The following is a 22,015-nucleotide window of genomic DNA, read 5'->3' as shown; positions in this document are numbered from 1 at the left end:
AGTTAACAAATAGGTAAGTCAAAAATTCCAAAAAGACAATATAAATATTTTGGCAAACGTAATAATCCCTATTGAGAAAAAAAAACGATCCGACCGATCATTTTGGGCAATGTTCAAAAATGAAAAGAAAAATATCCCTAAACGTAATTACATCAAGGAAGTACTACTACCTTCCCACGCTTCGTGTTCGGAAGGAGTGTCATCCTTTCTTGTTGAAAGATTCCAAAAAACGTGTACTTGAAATTTTCAGAAGGCACCAACAACATTATATGTATATTACGGGTATGTAGATTTTTATATGTATCTGTCTATTAGTGGACATCAATTATAGCAAATAAACGTTTTACGTTATTTTTAATCTGTGATTGCAGCCATAGAGCAACCAATCATGAATCAACTCCTACCATGCCATGGCAACTTAGAAGAACGTGAAATCTTTATGAAGCAGCGCCATCTACATCCTAGATTTAAGATTCCAGGATAGTGAATTCAATTACTTATGGTATGTATTATAATGTTTTAAGAGATTTAAACCCTGTAAGTATGTAAAAAAAACCAAAAAAAGAAAATTATTTATCCTTTTAATTTTGAAGCGTAATAGGAAGAATGTGTTTGTATTTCTGAAGCAAAGGGATTATTAAAGAAAGACAGTAATCGTACATTAATTTCAACGATGTTCCATATAGTTATTTGGCCTAGTGGTGCATAACAAAGGTACGATCGAATAATCCTGAGTTCGAGCCTGGGGGTCACAATGGAAAACTTTTTGTCTTTTTTTTGTTTTTCTCAATTGGTTTCTTCAACTATTACAAAATCAAAAATCTCTCCTTTACAAAAAATATGCATTATCATTTTTATAACATAATGGATACTATACTAAAAATACCGTAGCTAGTCACTAGATGGCGCTATCACAAGCGTTCCGAAAAAAGTTAGAGTTGCCTACCTATTTCCAATAATACATTGTAATCTTTGACTCCTACTTCGTGACTGACAGTGACACTGACAAATGACAACTGACAATGTCATCTATTTTGTTTTGTCAAAACGGCTGCGTGTCTGCTACTCAATTTAAATTTAAATTTTATATTTCTGATTGAATTGACGTAATTTATCAAACCAAGTAAGGTGAATAAAATTTTCAAGTGATATACAATACTAAAATCAAAACTTGTAAAATTGTTCAAAAGAAGTTTATGTTGGATTGGTCAGTGATAGTGGGAATCAAACATTGTTGCCCACGATACGAATATTAATCACACATTTATCTAGTTTTAAAGTAACTATTGTTATCTATTTTCGTTATCAAGAATCATCCATCGATGTGGATCCGCGCTTCGTTGTGCATTTGTAATTATTAATTTTCTATTACATTCAATTGTTAACGTATGTAGATGTACGCCGGTTTTCTTGTGTTTATGTTGTGTTCTACGCATTCTATAAAAGGTCGGCTGCCACCTAGCATGACATCATTCGCTCCGGCAAGGCAGTAGCAGTTGTACGCGTCTGACACGCCCAGTGTTAGTATATTAATACTAAATTTTCGAGTTTTCCACAAAGTCAAAATTTCTTTCAGCTGTAGTTTTCGCGGCAGTTCAGACAGTAAAATCAAATATGGATGCTAAAGCTCTCTCTTCGTCCATTGCCCAGTTTTCGGCCAAATTCTGTAATGTAAGTTCCATTTAATTGTTTGCTAAAGGTGGTGTGTAATCAATGGCTTCAAGGCTTTCATGACTCAAATATTTTTTCCTTATTTTTAAATGACCTCCAAAACTGAGGAGTTTGTAATTTCAGTTCATGATATGCAAATAAGCATTCTATTACAGTTATTTTAAAAACTGATAATATAATAGGTATCTGTTTGTTTTTGAAGTTGTCTAAAGTACCAATTTTGTTTTACTAATTTTAATGACTCAGTAATTTCTAGGAACTGCTCTGTACACTCATACTTGTTTGTAGGAATTGGACAAGACCAAGAATGTGGTGTCTTCGCCTCTATCAGCAGAATTTGTTCTGGCTCTAGTGGCTTTGGGAACTGAGGGACAAGCCCATTCTGAGCTGCTCACCAGCCTTGGCATTCCTAGTGATGAAGCTGTAAGTATATTTTTATTAGAAATTTTGATTAACAGTTAAACTAAAAAATTGGTAAAATTAAAAGCTGGTTATTTTAAAATTAATAATAGTATTTAAAATAAATGTAAGTAAAATTAATTTAAGTGTAATTTATTATTTATCCAAAGTAATATCACATTTAAAGCAATTTAAAAAATTCTTTCACCATTAAGCTACATTATCAGTGAATTTCATAGCCTATATTTTTATCCCCAGACTCCCACAGGAAGGAGGACTACCTGGGTGAAACTGGGGTATCTGCTAGTCTTATTATTAGTTAGCTGACGTCGTGCGGTTTCACCCGCGTAGTATCTCTGTAGGAATACAGAGATAATAAATAAGTAATCTTCCTTCCTCGATAATATAGGCTATCTAACACTGAATGAATTTTTCAAATCGGAGCAGTAGTTCCTGAGATTAGTGTGTTCAAGCAAACAAACGAACTCTTCATCTTTATAATATTAGTATAGATATATAATAAAACTGTTACAAAATTACTTGTATTTACTGACAAACCAGTTTTAGTTTTTTTGTCTTCTTCGTTTATTGTATTTTATCATTTAGTTATTTTTTTTAGATTCGATCTGGATTTTCATCTGTATCTCAAAAACTGAAATCAGTGAAGGGCATAACCTTGGACATTGCTAATAAAGTGTATATCAAAGATGGTGGCTATGACTTAAATGAGGAGCTAAAGGTTGACGCTGTCAAAGTGTTTGACGCTGGCCTTGAGAAAGTTAATTTTGATGATGGTGCTGCTGCAGCTAATACTATCAACCAATGGGTGAGTTTATAAATATATATTCATTTATATACTGACATATGTCCTACAAATTGATATGAGTTTTTACTAATGACTCCTGCCTTTTATACTGATTTATGTGCATCCTAAGCTAAAGCTTGATTGAGACATTTTTAGTCTAATTTTTCAATAGACTGTTTAATATTTATTCCAGAATATTGATATAAAGCAAAAAGACAGCTTGTATTTTATATTATTTGGTCTTAGTCTGTGTATTGTAATTGTTAATTTTATTTATATACTCAAGAGTCACTTTAATATGACGCGAGTATATTAAAGTGGGCGAATAATTGTGCCTCTGAGTATATTTGTTACGAGTCATCATCATCTATCAGACTAATTAAATGGTTCCCTACAAAGCCAGGCTGGTCTTGGTAAGGAAGGGGGTCCTTACAGGAGAGGGAATATGGAGCTTAGACCCTCCAAGCTGTAACAATGCGGGTTTGCAGGCTGTTTGTTACAATACATGCACAAAAGAAACATTGCCAAAAAATTTTGTTTAATTAAAATGAATTGTTAATACACAATAATAATAACATAATGTTTTCTGAAGCATATTCTTTAAAAATTGTTTTTTCATACAGGTTGAGAGCAAAACCAACAAAAAAATTAAGGAGCTCATCTCATCAGACTGTCTCAACCAGGACACAAGGCTTGTGCTTGTTAACGCCCTCTATTTTAAGGTAAGAGTTACGTCACAAATATAAAGACGTTTAAATTGTTTTGTATGAAAGTTGGCATAATCAACTCACTACATTTTGATTGTTTTCAAAATCGTGGCGTACAATAAAAGTGCTATTAGTAAGTTCTGTTTCAAAGGTGTTTAGGTGACTAAACTGCCGAGGAGACTTTCCTGTAGACATGTCACGTGATTAGTGTGATCTCTGAGAAGAGCTAGACAGTTAGTTACTGTACTGACAGCACCAGCTTCTCAACTCCAGGCTAAATATTTCAACAAAAAAAGCATAGTATGCTTGACCAAGGACACGAATCCAAGACCTTGTGATCAGAAGTTACACAAGCTAACCATTGGATCTATTAGGCAGTTACATAATAGCACTAACATATTATGGGGTGATAATTAGCTTAATGGGCTCTCTGTAACATTTTCGAGGTCTTTATAAAAGCCAGTCTGTGTTCTGTATGATAAGCAAACTTGGGTTTTCCTTTTATCGATGACACATTTACCAATCAATTGGCAAAAGGTCAAAGTTATCAAAAGTGTAATAATATTTGCACATATATTTTTGATGTTTGTAAATATAAATGCTCAACCAAATTTTTATTAAACAAATTTTTAAGAAGGTTTTTACAATACGTATTATGCAGAAGTTTGCAAAGTAGGTCAATTTAAATTACATCCGGATAACCTTATAGTGAAAGAACTCCACAACCAGTAGTCTGAATAAAACCTACCAGAATACAGTAATACTAATAATATTTTAGAGTATTAGTATTAAAGTGTATGTGGGTACATGACAGTTGCCTTATGACGTTCATAATACGTACTATTATCGTGAATCGCGGCAAACTTTCAAGAGTGAAACGAACTGTCACTGTACCCATGCTATCTGAAAAACACTATAATTTTAACATTTATGTCAATACATAAACAAAAAAAATGTATCTAAGTATCATATAAACTTTGAATATACAAGAGATGTGCCCCAAACCGGTTTCATTAAAAAAGGAGATAAAGAAAGAAAATATATTTATTTTTAAGTAATGCCACATCATCATCATCATCATCATATCAGCCGATGGACGTCCACTGCAGGACATAGGCCTTTTGTAGGGACTTCCAAACATCACGATACTGAGCCGCCTGCATCCAGCGAATCCCTGCGACTCGCTTGATGTCGTCAGTCCACCTGGTGGGGGGTCGGCCAACACTGCGCTTACTAGTGCGGGGTCGCCATTCCAGCACTTTGGGACCCCAACGTCCATCGGCTCTTCGAACTATGTGCCCCGCCCATTGCCACTTCAGCTTCGCAACTCGTTGAGCTATGTCGGTGACTTTGGTTCTTCTGCGGATCTCTTCATTTCTGATTCGATCACGCAGAGATACTCCTAACATAGCTCGTTCCATCGCCCGCTGTGTGACTCTGAGCCTTCTTATCAGGCCCATAGTTAGCGACCAAGTCTCGGAACCATAGGTCATCACTGGTAACACGCACTGTTCGAAGACTTTCGTCTTCAGGCACTGAGGAATTTCGGACGAAAAGATGTCGCGAAGCTTCCCGAATGCAGCCCATCCGAGTTGGATTCGACGGTTCACCTCTTTCTCGAAATTGGACCTACCTAACTGGATCATATGTCCTAGGTATATGTATTCGTCTACAATTTCGAGTGCAGCGTTCTCAACTATAACTGGGTGGAGCGATACATGAGCATTACACATTATTTTCGTTTTAGCCATGTTCATTTTTAGGCCCACCTGTTGAGAAACTCTGCTGAGGTCATTGAGCATGGTACTAAGGTCATCCAGAGTCTCTGCCATGATGACTACATCGTCCGCGAACCGCAGTTGAGTGATGTACTCGCCATTGATGTTGATGCCAAGTCCGCCCCAGTCCAGAAGCTTAAAGACGTCTTCCAATGCGGCGGTAAATAGCTTCGGAGAGATCACATCTCCCTGACGCACTCCTCGCTGCAACTGGATTGGCCTCGTAGTCTGATCCTGAATACGGACTGACATAGTGGCGTTTTCGTACAAACACTTCAACGCTTGGATATACCTGTAATCAATTCGGCATCTCTGCAATGACCTTAGCACAGCCCAGGTTTCCACCGAATCGAAGGCTTTCTCATAATCCACAAACGCTAATCAAAGTGGCAGGTTATACTCGTGAGTCTTCTGTATAACCTGCCGCAGCGTATGGATGTGGTCTATGGTACTAAAGCCTTTTCGGAAACCGGCTTGTTCGGGAGGCTGGAAGTCGTCAAACCTATTAGCGAGACGATTCGTAATGACTCTCGAGAACAATTTGTAAACATGGCTCAGCAGCGAGATGGGTCTGTAATTCTTCAGCAAGGTGTTGTCACCTTTTTTGAAGAAAAGAATGCCACATATCAACATTAAATCTAAATTATAAGATATTATGGCTTAACTGTCCACTCAAACAGTGGAGCACTAAAGAATGCCCTGTAATATGTGGCACAACCTAGAAAAGGGCCCCAACTCAGCATTTTGCCGCATACTTTCAATAAAAAAAGTATGCAGCACTGATTTTCAGTTAGGACCCAGTTCAGGTGCCAATGAAATAATAATAATAAAATAATGCAAATGAATAGAATGTTACGCGTGCAGAGATGCGGGCATTGCAATATGATTGTTTTTTGACGATGATCTTTCTTATTTAAAAATACGACAACACAGTATTTATTTAAATGCATTCTTTTTGCATTATAATGTTTAAATTTATGACGTTTAATTTAGGGACAATGGAGCAACCAGTTCGACCCCAACAACACCATAGAACAGCCTTTCCATATCAACGAGGACACCACTGTGGACGTTCCCATGATGTACAGAGAAGGTGACTACTGGTATGGGGAAAGCGAGGAATTGGGAGTGCAGGTACCTTCATATTCATTTTATATTATTTCTATCCTTTCTCTTACCCTTTTAAGGGTTCCCTAAACTGAAAACAACCGCTACAACTAGCTGCATCTATATGCTGAGTGTGAGTCTGTTATTTGGTCAGTGCGAAAAAAATCTATCATTATTTTTTCATTTATCCATATGTAATTAAGAAAGTAGAAATTCATTTCTGTACTTTGAATAAAATTACCAAAAATTTAATTGGAGGGAAGAAAAGTGCAGCAGTTTCTTTTTACGTTTGACTGTTTAACTTTTGCAATATTTACATACGCAATACGCAATGGAAATCGCGCGGTTTACACATATTAATAAACGGATTTGAAAATTATAATTGTCTGTATAAAAAAACTGCTGGAATACTGCAGAGACGGAATCGTCTAAAGTATAAAACAAAAATACACGAAGCGAAAGTAAGTAACCTTTTCAAGGCTAAACCACTGAACTTATTTTGATGAATTTTGGTTTAGATATAGGTAGAGTTAGTATCTTGGAACAAAACTTGGTATCTTATTTTTAGGAATTTTTTTCGCGAAAATATAAATAGAATGTTTTTTAATAATGTATTTTCTATGTTTTATATTGAAAACACGCAAATGTTTTATGCTCATATCCAATAGCTGAACAATAGTATATATTTTAACGGCTCAAATATTATCCGTTATCTAAACTTATCATTTTTATAGTACGAAGTCTAAAAATTGTACATTGCTAGACAAGCATTTTGTTGGGAAATATCGACAAAATTTCCGTAAAAAATGTTCAATTTTTCGATGGGATACAGCGGCTTTTAGAAATAGACTAAAAATAATAAACACATTGCGCGGTCTGGAATGCGTCATACGATTTCGCACGCGGTAATGGATACTTAGTTATAAAAATATGCATTACAATTATTTGTTTATTACATTTATAAAATATTGAGGTTACATCTCCAGACTATAAACTTAGTAGGTACACCACGCTGAACTTCTAGTGTATACTGAATACGAGGCGTACAAAATCATACCTATTATAACTAACAGACGCCGAGCAGATTCACCCGCGTGGTTCCTGGTCCTGTGGAAACACGGGGATAAAATATAGCTCAAAGCATTCGGGGATAGTGTAGTTTTCCAAAAGAGAAAGAATTTTTTAATCGGTTCTGTAGTTTCAATGCAAACAAACATACAATCAAGTCTTTCGTCTTTATAACAATCACAAAGATAACAGAAAAGTTTCTATTTCTTAGTCCGGTAAAATAAACTGAGCACTGGACCAACGAGGCAGGCGGGTGGATTTAGGATTTTATATGTTCTAAATTGGCTCAGGTCTGCTCTGGTGGAAGTGGTGAAGGCTTCGGTCCTGACTTGGTAACACCCTACCGTCAATAGCAATTAGCAATTTAATAAAGCAATTTAGCTCAATTATGATGCAACGTACAATCCATGGGTGAAATAAGCTCGCACCTCTTCCCAGTTACTCCGCTGCCATTTTCAGTTTACCTCGTACCTTGACATTAGGTGAGATTGCGAAAACCTAGAGTTTGGCTACTGAATGTACCTGCGACTGAAATCGCCTGGCAATTAAAAAACAACTTATCCACAAAAAATTAAATTGCATATAAACTCAAACTGAGCTAGTCCAATATTTGCACTATAATTTTGGGAATGCCGTTCAAAAGTTTTTTTTTTTTTAATTTGCCCGGGTGATTTCAGTGTCTTTCAAGAGCCAAACTCTAATTCTATACGGACAGAGTTGCGAACGTTCGCTAGTTAAATACACGTTGAAATAATCTATCTGGTCACGAATATAATAACGGTCCTATGATGTGGCTAATGTAAAAGTTAATTTTTCCATCGGATCGATACACGTATCGTTGGCAGTTGGCACTGTCTGCTGATAATAACTATCGATGCAGTGATAACGTTATGTAATAATGGTTGAATGATTTGGACAGAAACTGTTATACGATTAATATGTGTTAAGTGTTTTTATATTTAAAAAAAACTTCATAAATTTATCAGTTAATGACCCCTTTAGCTTAGTTCTATTTTTTTACCTGTTTGAGTAAGTGCCGATGGGTTCATACAGGACTACTACGGCGACACTGGGGGGGTATGGCGAGCGCAGAAGCATCGCCTGATTTTAGTTCTATAAGGTTGTTTGTTACTGCGGCAGGTCCAGCTCCTGCATTCTGTAAAGTTACAGCGATGTGACATCGCTCATTTCCATAGCAATTTCGTTGTTAGTGACATTTTATTTATGGCATCCCATAGAAATAAAGTTCAAATTCTAATAAAACTTGTAGTAGGCGAATATACATCGACGAGTTTAAAATAGCGGAATCACACCCCTAGTTTTTATTCTCACCTGTATTTCACAAATGTGAAATTTTTTACGTTCAGAGAGTTATCTACAAACATTCCAAGTCCTTTTCAGTTCCTCAGTCAATCTGTTTGTATGCATCACACAAAGCTATCGGTTGTGTACCTACCTTAAGCGCAACAAACGAACAATCTCACACTTACAGTATTTAACACGTTAAACGCCATGGCGAGTCCCCTGGCGCTTAACGTGTTAATAATAATAGGAATAATAATCAAGTAGCCAAGATAATCCACTAACAGCTTGTTCTTCATTATGGCCTTATCGATTCTGAGATGCCTTACTATAGGTACGACCCAGCATCAGTTCTTGAAAATATCAGTGCATTGCTCTACTGGGACCGAACGATTATCAGTGACAGGTATATTGTTGCCAATATAAGAAATGCATATTAAGTTTTGATTTTATGTTATTTCAGTTACTGCGTATTAATTATGTGGGTAATGAAGCGAGTATGCTCATACTGTTGCCCAATGAAATCAACGGTTTGAACGGCGTTCTCGACAAATTAGCCGGCGGGTACGACTTGCTGGCTGAACTGGACAAAATGTACGAGACCAAGGTGCAAGTCAGCATTCCCAAGTTCAAGATCGAAACTGAGATCGACCTGGGTGAACTCCTGCCAAAGGTATTTGTATTAAAACATCTTACTGTTTGTCATTTCTAGACACGCGCTTTCTAGATCTTAGGATAGGACGCGCCTAAACCATTGCTTTCCATCAGGAATGATTGTGGTCAAGTAGTTTTTGATTGACCATAAAAAAGAATTTTAGAAGTTATGGTGTTGGTTTTAATAATAAGGTTTATAGACTGGCGAGTTTATTTGTGAAACTATAGCAGTGTTAGCAAAGCAGAAATATTACAATTAATCTATCTGCGAGTTGTTGCTATAGTCTGGCAAGTTCGTTGATAACACTCCCATGATATGCGGGCGACAGGGGGAAAGACTGCGTGGGTGTGAAATCGTGCGTGCGGTCAAGTGACGTGCATTAATTGTTGGTTTTTCACTTATAGCTACACGCCGCCCGGCCTGCGCGGAAATTCGGGAGTGTTACGAACGAAGTTGCCAAGCTTTAAGCTACTTTTTGGTCAAACAAAGTCCCTTTGGAGTTTTCCTTTTGTGTCTTTGATATATAACCAAATGATTTAACAAGTCTGCTGCTGATCTTACTACTACATCCAAAACCAACCTAAATTGGACAACTAAACAATATTTATTAACTTACATGAATTTGAGTACCCCGCTAAAACAAAGAATTACAGTATGAGTAAATGTCAACAAACTTAATTTTTGTCAAAAAATCTCCTTTTTCTATAGATTACTAAATTGTTTAACCCACATTACAAGTTACTCTACATTTCGTGATTAATATATTCAAAAGTACTGTTATTTTAAGTAAAACAAATTTACTAATTGAGGTGGATTGAAGGAAACTATGAATCATTCGACCAATAATTCCTCGAATATAATAAATGTATGTATTTCTGGCAGCATTTAGGTGTACATATTTCTCATAATGATTACTCATATGGTCGTAAAATAAATCATACTTATTTATTTCTACTGTACGAGGTATTTTGTACACAAAGTAAATGTCCTATCTATTGATAAAATAATAATTATTAACAGCGACTCATTGCATTTTTCTAGATAAGATTCCGTCGCACCTAAAGGAATTCGATAACTACTCGACTATTTGTGTTCTATTTATATAATTTTTGAAACAGTCGTTATAAAAAATAATGGCGGCCTCCGTGGCGTAGTGGTATGCACGGTGGATTTACAAGACGGAGGTCCACGGTTCGATCCCCGGCTGGGCCGATTGAGGTTTTCTTAATTGGTCCAAGTCTGGTGGGAGGCTTTCAGCCGTGGGTAGTCACCACCCTACGGATAAAGACATACCGCCAAATAATTTTGAGTTCCGGTACGATGTCATACCGAAAGGGCTGTGGATTTAAATCCTCCTCCTAACAAGTTAGCCCGCTTCCATCTTAGATTGCATCATCACTTACTCTCAAGTGAGATAGTAGTAGAGCTAACTTTAAAAAAAAAACAATGAATATTAGTTTCCATCATTACTATCAGACTATGACTGGGACCATCTCAATTTTACGTGCTTTCCGAGGACTCTGGAGTGTAATATCACTAACTTCCCAACTCCAGGCCGTTAAAGTGAATTTATTAGAAGAAAACAAGCTGAATACTCGAAACCAGGACCTCATGATCTGAGGTCTTAAAGTCTATGAGGTATTTTCTTTATAAAGTAGGTTGACATGTTTCAATTGATGGCAGCGTTTCCTCCTAACCTTTGTCACATTTAGCTCTTTAGACAACTATCTTTAGGCCTACGACTATACGACGTAAAGTTGGCCAATTGCGGCCAAATCGGAAATATCGCTCTCTGACATCCCAACGCAATAGAGAGAGAGGGAGAGCGATAAGTCCGGCTCGGCGCTATTGATCAATTTGCCTTCACGTGAGAATGTCGTGAGTCGCACGTCAGGCCTTCAGGGCCGACTATTCACAAGTTTTGTCTTTGTTATTTGACTTATGGTACAAAACCTGTACGTTTAGTCTATGCGACAGTTATCAGTAGGTGGTGTAACTTAATACTTGAAATGTATTTCAGTTGGGCATCAAGCAGATTTTCTGCCGCGGTGATTCTGGGTTGACTAAAATGCTGAACGTGCCGGAAAGCATCTTCGTGTCGAAGGCCGTACAGAAGGCGTTCATTGAAGTGAACGAGGAAGGAGCCGAGGCCGCCGCCGCTACTGGTATGATCTTTTATAATCATCTATACAGATACAGGGTTTTAGGTGGTACCATTGATTGTAAAATTTGAATAATTGTAGGCGTTAATTTTGCGAAAGGAGGTTGGCGAAAGTGGGAGTCACACTCTAAAGTGTCGTACACTCATACATTTGTATCGATTAAAACTGTTATTTTTAGGAAGCTTGTAAAAAAAAATATTGAGATTTGTAAAATCTCAATATTTTTTTTCGGGACGGAACGGGACGACGTGACGAACGGGAATCAAAAGAAAAAAATGCATTAGCAAGTGCATTTTATTAACAAAAAAAGTCGTCTGCAAAAACGCCTTGTCGTATTTATGAAGCAATCACGCAGTTGTATGTCAGTGGAGGTGTTTTTCACATTTATGTATAAATAGGGTACCTACTAATTTAAGGTCTATTTTTTTCCCCTGCTTTTTCAGACTGCTTACTATTTACTTATTTCTTAGTTTAATCACGATAAACAACTATTAATAGGTTTCCATTATGCACGCTACTTCTATGAGCTAGTCCCAAAATACATGCAACCTCGCCTCCTTTTGAAGAATAATAATTTATTTTGCAAAATTTTGACAAAAAAAATTCATACAACTGGAATAGGCATCTGAAAGCGCAGTATTCTAAAATTTCAATAAGTGGAGCGATAGCATCAAAAAATCTTTATACAAGAAGCCACTGGAAACAGGGCCGTGGGTTTTGGATGTCCCTAATGTGGTACTTATCAAAGTGGTGAAACCGCGAATATGATGTAGGGCATTTTAGTAATGTACTGTGCGTTAAGTCAAATCTAATTTCTTTTTTGAGAAGTTGAGTCCTCGGTGTTAGATAATGTTCATTTAATATTTAATATTATAGATTTGGGCTTTTACTTTGCAGCCTTTTAAGACTACAAGATATAGTGTGTTAAGACCTTTGAAGAAATAGTTCAATAACGCGTGAACATCAATGAAACAATAACCACCTACACAAATCGATAACCTTTCCCTTATTGTTAGTGTTCTAAACACTTAGTATTTCAATGTTATTTACCTAAAGCCCTGTATAATATATCTAGTGTAAGTGTATGCTTTGGCTTTGGTTTTTTGTTCTGCTCTGGGTGTCTAACTTTCAAATGCTATTATGAGGTGTACCTACAACAAAAATTAAACATTACTTACTTCTGTATTCGTTAATTGAACAATTATCTCTTATGATGCCTTATGATGATACCTCAGAACGAGGTATTTTATTCTACTCATACTCACTAAATAAACTCTAAATCGCGGTATGTTTTTGCCGGTAGAGGAGTAGCCATGGCCGATGCCTACCACCAGACCAGATCTGAGCCAATTTAGAAAATATCTCTCTGTTTAGAAGCACAGCATTGTCAACTGTGCCAGAAAGGTCGTTACTAACTATCTATACTTCTAAAAAAAAAAACGAAACATTCCGTAAGTACTGTTCAAGCAGACTGTTTCGATTTTTTTGAACTACTTTTACTATTGATGACATTTAAATGTTGAAGTTGCAAGGACGAATTAGTTACGTACCTTATTGGACGCTATGTTTAACATAATATTAATATGATTTACTAAACGAGCAATGTTTGTTTATGAAATGTTATGGTATGAGTATCGTTAAAATGTAAAATTACTGTAAACTGTGATCTTATTTTATATTGTTGCCAAGAATTATGAGCCATATACGAGAATTTTATATTATTCATCCAAATGTGATAAAAATAATGAGTTGTTGTCCTTGCGTACAAATAACGACGTACAGAAATATTTGTACTTTAGAGTCATTCTATGCATGCGTGAAAATCATTTTAGGAAGTACATACTTCAAAATAATAATTATTATTATTTAAGATAATTTATTATGGTGAACTTTGAAAACTTTATTGGAATGATAAATAATACTAATTGGTGCAATACAATAGTGTGTAATGTGTTCTGTGTGAATTAAAGGAGTTCTGAATGTTTTCAATTAGTTATTTGCTTGGAGTCACATAAAAACTTCCGTTAGTCTTCCTATCCGGCACTATTAAAAACGGGAACCGGCTGGACCTCTTTGACGGGACTTTCACTTGCAGATAGCTGATGTTTGCTACGTTTAATTCCGATATTTCTACGGAAACAGGATCTGAATAAAACTGCGGGGTACAGTTAGCGTAAAAACACAACTAGAAAATAAACTGAAATAAATACGCACAGGCGTCTATAAGCTTATTATAAACAGTGATGTGGGGCTTAGAGAAATGAGTGTGACGGACTATTGAAGTGCCGGATTAATGAGACTCTTGCTATATTGCTGTTTTGTCTAATGCCGAAATGTCTACGCCAATATTACTTTCGCGAAGGACATTGTCAGAAACTTTTGTTTCAGGAATGATGTTCATGTTGTGTTCGGCCATGATAAACGAGCCCCCCGTGCCACGATTCATCGCCGACCGGCCATTCTTTGCAGCCATTGTAACCGACGATACCATCCATTTCGCGGCAACATACCGCGGAATAGAAGCTTAAAATACCTTATAAATTTATGACTATTCTTAAGAGGTTAAGAGCGTAAGAACAATGACACTTCTTGAAAATAATTGATAACTCGTAAATATTTGGTTATTTTTGGATATTATTTATTTAACTAATATTTTTTAGTTAAAAAGTTAGCGCACAGTTTATTTTATCTGATTTAGGCACTAATAAAATATTCTTAGTACCAAAATCTATTAATTAATCAATAGCAATGGGTAGAAAAAAAATCTGAGTAGCATTACTATACTAACGCTTTCAGTCCGTATTTTGTTTGTAACAACGATCAAAGTAACTTATTTTGCTGAAATATTCTCTTACGCCCTTCAGTGTCAATGAGGGCAAAATTCTTTATTTAAAACCATAAAATCTCTGTTCTATCGTTTTTATTGCTTCGAGTATTTCTTTATCAGAATGATTGCAGCTACTTATCGCAGGAAGAAAAAGTATTATTTTTAAATAAAACGAGTGTGTCGAACTATCGAAGTACCGGATTAGTGAGAGCCTTGCTATGTTGTTCTTTTGTCTAATGCCATAGTGTCAGATATGCCAATATTACTTCCGTGATAGATATTGTCAGAAACTTTTGTTTCAGGAATGATGGTCGTGGGGTGTTGCGCTATCCTAGACGAACCCCCCGTGCCACGATTCATCGCCGACCGGCCATTCTTTGCAGCTATTGTAACAGATGATACCATCCATTTCGCGGCCACATACCGCGGAAAATAAAATTAAGACCAAGTTTATCTACCTATTAAGTCTTAAGGGTGTAAGAACAATTACGTCTTTAAAATTATTGAAAACTCGTAAACATTTGGATTTTTTTATTGGATATTTAAACAAATAATATATATTTTTTTATTAAAAAGTTATCGTATTTTAGATTACTTATCGTAGAACGAGAAAGTATTATTATTTTTTAATGAAAACGAGCGTGTTGGGTTGGACTATTAAAGTACCGGCCATTCTTTGCAGCTATTGTAACTGACGATACCATACATTTCGCGGCCACATACTGCGGAAAATAAAATTAAAACTCTTAGTTTATCTACGAGTACCTCTTGAATCTTAAGAAGAACAATTACTCAAAGTCAAACTCAGTGACTCAAAATCCATTTATAACACGATACAATGGCAGAAATATCTTAATTGATTTGGATTCATTTTGAATTCAAACAACGTTCAAAATAAGCAACTCTCTTACGCCCTTCGTGTCAGTAATGGCAAATGTTTACTTAAAAGTCATAAAATCTCTATTCTATTGTAAAATCTATTGCTTCAAGTATTTTTATCATTCTGAATGATTACTTTTATGTAGGACGAGTTATTTTTTAATGAAAACGATCGTGTCGGCCTTAATAGGCCGACACGATCGTTTCGTTCGTTTCGTTCGTTCGTCGAGTACCGGATTAGTGAGACTTTTGTTATGTTTCTCTTTTGTCTAATGCCATAATACCTACGGCAATATTACTTTCGCGATGAACATTGTCAGAAACTTTTGTTACAAAAATGTTGTTCGTGGCGTGTTGCGCCATGATAGACGAGCCCCCCGTGCCACGATTCATCGCCGACCGGCCATTCTTTGCAGCTATTGTAACTGATGATACCATCCATTTCGCGGCTACATACCGCGGAAAATAAAATTAAGACCTAATAAATGTATCTACCTCTTAAGTCTATATATATATATATATATATATTATATATTATACGTTTATAAATTCCATAGCGTCAGATATGCCAATTATTACTTTCGTGATGGACATTGTCAGAAACATTTGTTTCAGGAATGATGTTCCAGGAGTATTGCGCCATGATTGACGAACCCCCTGTACCACGATTCATCGCCGACCGGCCATTCTTTGCAACCATTGTAACTGATGATACCATACATTTCGCGGTCACATATCGCGGAAAATAAAATTTAGACCAATACACACACACACACACACACACACACACACACACACACACCTCTTAAGGGTGGTCATAGTATATGAGGTTAAGGGCGTGTGTAAAAATAATGATACATCTTTAAATTCATTGAAAATATTTGGTTATTGATTATGTAACCTCTTACGCCCTCTAAGGTACATACAATAAGGGCAACTTTGAAAGCATGCAGAATGTAATTTTACGTTAAAGTTTAACGCGTTACTACTTAAATAAATTTAATAGATTCCTACAATGTTTTAGGTTACATAAGATTTTCCAGTGCCTTGATAAGTCAATATGAATGATACCTACCTCTAGTCTATTAATAAAATAGCTTACTAAATGCATTTATAACTACAGACAAGAAAGCTTCATGTAAGTGTATTACTATAGTAATTATATTTATAATTGTTATGTTATGATTACGTACAGAGTGTAAAGATTTTTTTTATTTTTTTCTAATATAAAAGTTTTATTTATCGATTATAATTTTTATTTATGAATATCCTTGTTTGTAAAGTATATTAAAATGATCGGAAAGTGGAAAGTTGTTTTAACCCTATCAGTGGTTTTAGATATTTCATAAACAAACACTGTTATTGATTATGTAACCTCTTACGCTGTTCTTATACGGGCCATATATTTAAAAAAATGGATTGAAAATAATACCTGTTTTCTTCAAAGTAAAATAGATCTAATTCAATCCTATTTAAAGCACAGTTTACTTTGAAGAAAATTAACGTTTGAATCATAATCTATTTTTATAAATATGGCCATCAAATTTTTAGTTTGATCAACATCAAACGTGTTGTATTGTCCGACGGGGACAAGACGAGTAAAATATACGTCCCTCCAATTTCAAGGCTAATCTACCACGTTAAGCTATGCGGACACGTTCGTTAGGCCTTCACGTATGTAGAAATATCATTTAATTGTGCTCTTATGATCGTTTCAATGGGGACAAATCTAAATGCCTGTTGTTCGCTCTTTTTCAGCGCAGTAATTCTATCATTGGTTCTAAGAAGTACGGACAATTATTAATTAATTTAAATATACAGTTATCACTATATAAAAACTATCAAAACTAATTACTGTAATGGCTGTACTAACAATGCGTTACCCTCGTGTTACCTATATTGGATTCGTAATCAGATACACACAGTATAAACAACGCACAGCGTCGTCACAGGACGTCATCCTTAAATAGAGAAATGAAAAAGATGGAGAAATATGTATAATCAGTGTGTTTTGATTTTCAGTTTTATTGTGCTATTTTTAGATTGCATATAACTTCTACATTTAAGGCCGTATACATTCGTTTTCCGTATTCGTTTTCCTAATGCGTAATTTAGATTTGGAGGACTACCGCAGACTTTGTTTTCCTTCATTCGGAATGTTGTGCTGAATATTGTGGCCAGGGCTCGCATTCGTTACGTACGCGCGGAATTTATTTCGTTCAGAGAAAAAACCATTTAATGTATTAATGTATTTTATAAAACGGATTTGGAAAACGACCTTACCATATATCTTTGTGAACGTCCTGAGTGACGACGCATCGTGTAGCGAAATCCACGACGCATGAGACATCAATAGGGTAGTTGACTCATATAAAATTTAATATAAATAATATTAATTAATATAAGTTAAGGATTCCTTAAAAATTACGTACTTTTTCTATTTTTCCAAACGTAACGTTACGTGTTTACGGCTTTACGTGAAGTCATGACACAGATCAAATATAGACCATGATGGTAAAAATAATTTAAAAATTGAAATTTTTATGTATTCATATCTCAAAAAAATTATACTTTTTTCAATCTAGTAAAATACTGAACAATTTAGTACCCTTTTTAAAAATTTTGTCAACAACAACAACATTATGACAATAGGCTTATTGACAGAATTGTCATCGCGCCCGCTCGCACTTACGACAAATTCAAACTTGTCGAGTGTTTGTTTAGTGCGCCGTTTCGTACGCGACACGCCAAAACTTAAACGTGCTCTTTACACACACAGTCACACGTGTTAGTGTGACTATGACAGGTAAAGAGCGAGGTATGCTTTTGGGTAAGGAGAACAAATTGAAATATGTCCAACAAATTATAACCCAAAAATAGCTACGCTAGCGTTATTTTTGCACAGGTGGTGGTTTACTCCTTAGGTGTATAGTTTCAGGCAAACGTTTAATTTGACTGTGAGCGGGCGTGTGGGACAATCAATCAATGTTATAAAAATGTTCAAAGTTAAAATTTAAATCTAAATTCATTTATTTCAAGTAAGCTTAGTTTACAATATTTTTTTTTAATAATTTTGGATAGTATAAACAGGCTTGGGCTGTCGTGTGTCATGGTGGACTCGTAGCCACTAGTCGTGCTCAATGCTCGTGTTCGCACTCACATCCGCACCCGCAGTTAACTTTCACGCGCCCGCTCGCTCGCAGAACACGTTCAAACTTTTCGTGGATTACGCATGCGATACGCTGTCACTCAAGTGTGTGCTTTGGCTGTAATTAACTCTGCTTTGGGTTTCGGGCAAATGGTTTGTGTCTAGTTTGGCGTGTGTATCATTGTTAAACGTTGAATTGGCGTGCGCCAGCGGGGTTGGTGCGCACGCGGCGCATGGCGACGCTGCCGCACCGCGTGGTCGTGGACCGGCCCGCGCTGTGGTGCGTCATGGCGGGCTCGTTGCCGCTGGTCACTGCTGTGCCCGTGCCCGGCCGCGCGCCGCGCGACGAGCTGTAGACGTGTGCATTGCCACTGGGCACTGAAGCGTTGCCGCTGGTCGTGCTCTTGCCTGTGCCCAACCGCTGTAGCCGTGTGTGTGTGCGTGCAGGCATGGTGATGATGATGCGGTGCGCCCGGCCGCCACCTCTGCGGTTCTCCGCCGATCGGCCTTTCCTCTACGCGCTGCTCGATGGCGAAACGGAGCTCTTCATTGGCGCCTACCGCGCCCCCTAAGCGTCTCTCAAATATAGCTACATTTTCATCACAAAACATGATAATAGATTTGTTACCTATATGACAAGTAATAATAAGTAAATATATGTATTGACAAAGACAAGTAATGAAGTCGGAAATACGCTTGGACAATATATGTATATTAGTAAATAGAATTGGACAATTTGCATATGTATAAAAAAAAATTTCATCTGATATTTAATAGCAATTACTTGAAAAATAACCGATATGTAGCGTAGTATAAATTTAAACCCAATGTCTAATTTCCATATTATTGTTTTACGAACGAACTTTTAAAATAATCACAGCAGACACGGGAACAGTGTCTGCAATACGAGTAGGTGTTTCAAATTCAGCATTTGTACACGCTTATCTACTTATCATTTTATGTATTTCACCCGACGCGTATGGTTATTTAAAATCGATATAAACTCTAATGAAAATAATGTGTGATGCTTACGGTACGTTAGTATAATATTAAAATCATTAATATTGCTTGATTCATGTTCTGTTTTTATCAAAGTGCCATGCATTATAAATTATGCTTAGCCGTTTGTTGTCCTTGTTATAAATACTTGTTTTATGCTACTGAGTAGGTAATTGACGAAGAAAGCAAACTGTTCATCTGAACCGCAAGCCCTCACTCGCACGAGAGTTTTTGTAACGGCCGTTAAAAAAGCGTTAAACATGTTCAAAGAGGTACACCAGCATTATTTTGTAACGATGATTTTTTAACTCGGCAGCATGTATTTCGTTCTAATTCGTTTCTCTCTCTCTCTCTGACGAACACAATACTCCAAAACTCATGATATCATCGTAAAAACATCTTTACAAAGTAGCGCTACTGATCTGTGTTTTTGACCGATCGAGCGATTGGTCGCACGATTTTATTCCTTGTCGTCATGTCTTAGAGCGTTTACCAAAAAAGTCCCTTTTCTGCAGAAATATCTTTCCTCTACTATCATAAATACACACTAGTGCATTAACAGCCACGTTTAAATTTTATTAATGGCATTAAAACCTGAAATGAAAATGCTCTCGAAGTTTTGCTCTTTTGTTAGCGATGTTATTACACTTAACACCAGTAGCACGTAGCACTATTCTGTAACGATGTTTTTATAATTTTACAGTGTGAGTTGCAAATTCGTCAATATCTATCTCAGTATATATCATCGTGTTAGACAGAGAGACAGAGATATTCGAAACTCACATACCTAGTCGATTTAAAAAACTGCATTAGGTACAGAATAGTTGCGCAGACATTGACTTACTACGTACTACGTACATAATAGAGAAGCTTGTCCAAAAAAAAAATTATGTCACAAACATAAAAACAACTGAGGGCCCTAATAAGAATCAAAATTCATTTATTTCCAAGTAACGTGACATTTTATCATACCAACATAAAGCTTGTTAAGCCAGCGCAGAATTGAATGATCCAAAAAAAAAAAAATTTTGGCGTATGAAATATTTGCTGCAGTGCTAACATTAGTTAGATTAAAAATTAATTTTAATATTATTAAAATATATAGCTCGAGATCGTTTATAGAATGTTGTTTTCTCCGTCGTCGTCGCAAGTGCCATGAATTAAGTGACGCTTACGCGTTTCGCTTAAGATAGTAAGGTAGCAAGAAGTTATGAAGTGCGGCGATATGGCTTCAATTGAACGGAATGCAGGAATCATAAGAGACATTTTCTCTATTACGTAGTACATAGTGGCTCAATGGCTACAGATGAGTTAGTTCTTATTTCGTCAACTATTGAAAAAAGAGCAGTCATGAAGGTGAAATTGTTTGTATTACAGCAATGACCATTATGACGTTTTCGGCAATGATAGACGAGAATCCCGTGCCGAGCTTCATCGCGGACCATCCTTTCATCGCCGCGGTCGTTGCTGACAATACCATCTATTTTACTGCCACTTTCTACGGAAAGTAATCCAAATTTGCCGATTTCATCTTCAGTTTTTGGAGTAAACAGTACACGATATCAGTATTACAAGTTAAAAAATTGTATTATTTTACAGATTTACAAAATGTTAACGATAAAATGAGTTTGTTTGAATATCACATTGATTAATTTCATTGAGTGAATTTGTGTAAAATTTACATGTTATAATTAGGTATATTCTGCTTCTTATTTCGTCGAGTTGGAATTATATTTGGCATACTTAAAAAATTTAGTAAATTTATGTTTTTTTTATATTTTGACAATACTAGTATAACCACACTGTTATATTTTCACACACAGCAACATCTTGCGTTTTTTCCTAGGTAACACAAGCACAATTTGTGAATGTATTGAGGTGTCTCTAATCTACTTTTAAATAGCGGAGTGTTAGTGTCTGTTACATTCCTTTGTTCTAATAGGAAAGTAAATTGATCAATGTGTTTGCTTAACGCAAATTTTTCTTGACTTTAGTTCTCAGCTACGATTCCTTGTTCCTGGTAAATTGTAGATTTACCGTTCACCTATTTGCCTTAACTATTTAATGATCCATTAATGTAAAAGGTTTAGACAGATATACTAAGTATAAGTTATTGTTATGTATAAATGTATGCTTAGCACATAGTGTATATGTATGTAGGTAATATTTATATATTAGTATTTTGCGATGGCGAAATATATTGAACCAACTTACAAAATAAGAAATATGTATGCCTTAATCCCGATAATATTATTATTTTATATATTTTATATGAACTTTTACCATGCATTTCAGACAAGTATATTAAGTGTTATATATTATGAATAATTTATTATTTTTTATATTGTTATATAACAGAGTACAAAGTGCAATTATGTAACTTTATAGTTATAACAAGAAAACAGTATTTGAAATTTTATTTATTAAAATTAAAATTATTAGTACTTAAATCTGCATTTTTATTTTTACTAATATAATTAAGTATAAAATCTATACTAATATTATAAA

At 35.8% G+C, this 22,015-nt stretch overlaps 1 protein-coding gene across 6 annotated transcripts; it reads left to right on the top strand.

The window, feature by feature from the left end:
- The first annotated feature begins 1,046 nt into the window (after window positions 1–1,046).
- Window positions 1,047–21,957, top strand: LOC112043339 (antichymotrypsin-2). 6 transcript variants are annotated; one of them, XM_052891546.1, is made up of 9 exons: window positions 1,047–1,350; window positions 1,577–1,671; window positions 1,960–2,094; window positions 2,690–2,896; window positions 3,499–3,597; window positions 6,354–6,494; window positions 9,301–9,510; window positions 11,513–11,657; window positions 15,976–16,606. In XM_052891546.1, exons 1-9 carry the CDS (start codon window positions 1,323–1,325, stop codon window positions 16,107–16,109), a joined length of 1,194 nt encoding a protein of 397 aa, XP_052747506.1. In that variant the 5' UTR covers window positions 1,047–1,322; the 3' UTR covers window positions 16,110–16,606. The 6 variants fall into 6 exon arrangements, with proteins under 6 accessions (XP_052747506.1, XP_023934465.2, XP_023934463.2 ...); XM_024078697.2 differs by lacking the exon at window positions 15,976–16,606 and adding an exon at window positions 14,784–15,835; XM_024078695.2 differs by lacking the exon at window positions 15,976–16,606 and adding an exon at window positions 14,043–14,463.
- The last annotated feature ends 58 nt before the right edge of the window (window positions 21,958–22,015 follow it).

Source organism: Bicyclus anynana, chromosome 4 (genome assembly GCF_947172395.1).
Source record: "Bicyclus anynana chromosome 4, ilBicAnyn1.1, whole genome shotgun sequence".
In the NCBI taxonomy this organism is placed as follows: Eukaryota; Metazoa; Arthropoda; class Insecta; order Lepidoptera; family Nymphalidae; genus Bicyclus; species Bicyclus anynana.
The sequence above is the reverse complement of the archived record's forward strand: the minus strand, read 5'-3'. Positions and strand labels throughout refer to the sequence as shown.

What these genes read in the sequence shown, in the direction of transcription:
- LOC112043339 (XM_024078694.2), top strand. Translation starts at nt 1,323, where the DNA reads ATGTGGATCCGCGCTTCGTTGTGCATTT. An exon ending in TGGGTGAACTCCTGCCAAAG is followed by an intron (nt 9,511 to 11,512) that starts GTATTTGTATTA and finishes AATGTATTTCAG; the next exon opens with TTGGGCATCAAGCAGATTTT. An exon ending in CGAGGCCGCCGCCGCTACTG is followed by an intron (nt 11,658 to 18,718) that starts GTATGATCTTTT and finishes GGCGTGCGCCAG; the next exon opens with CGGGGTTGGTGCGCACGCGG.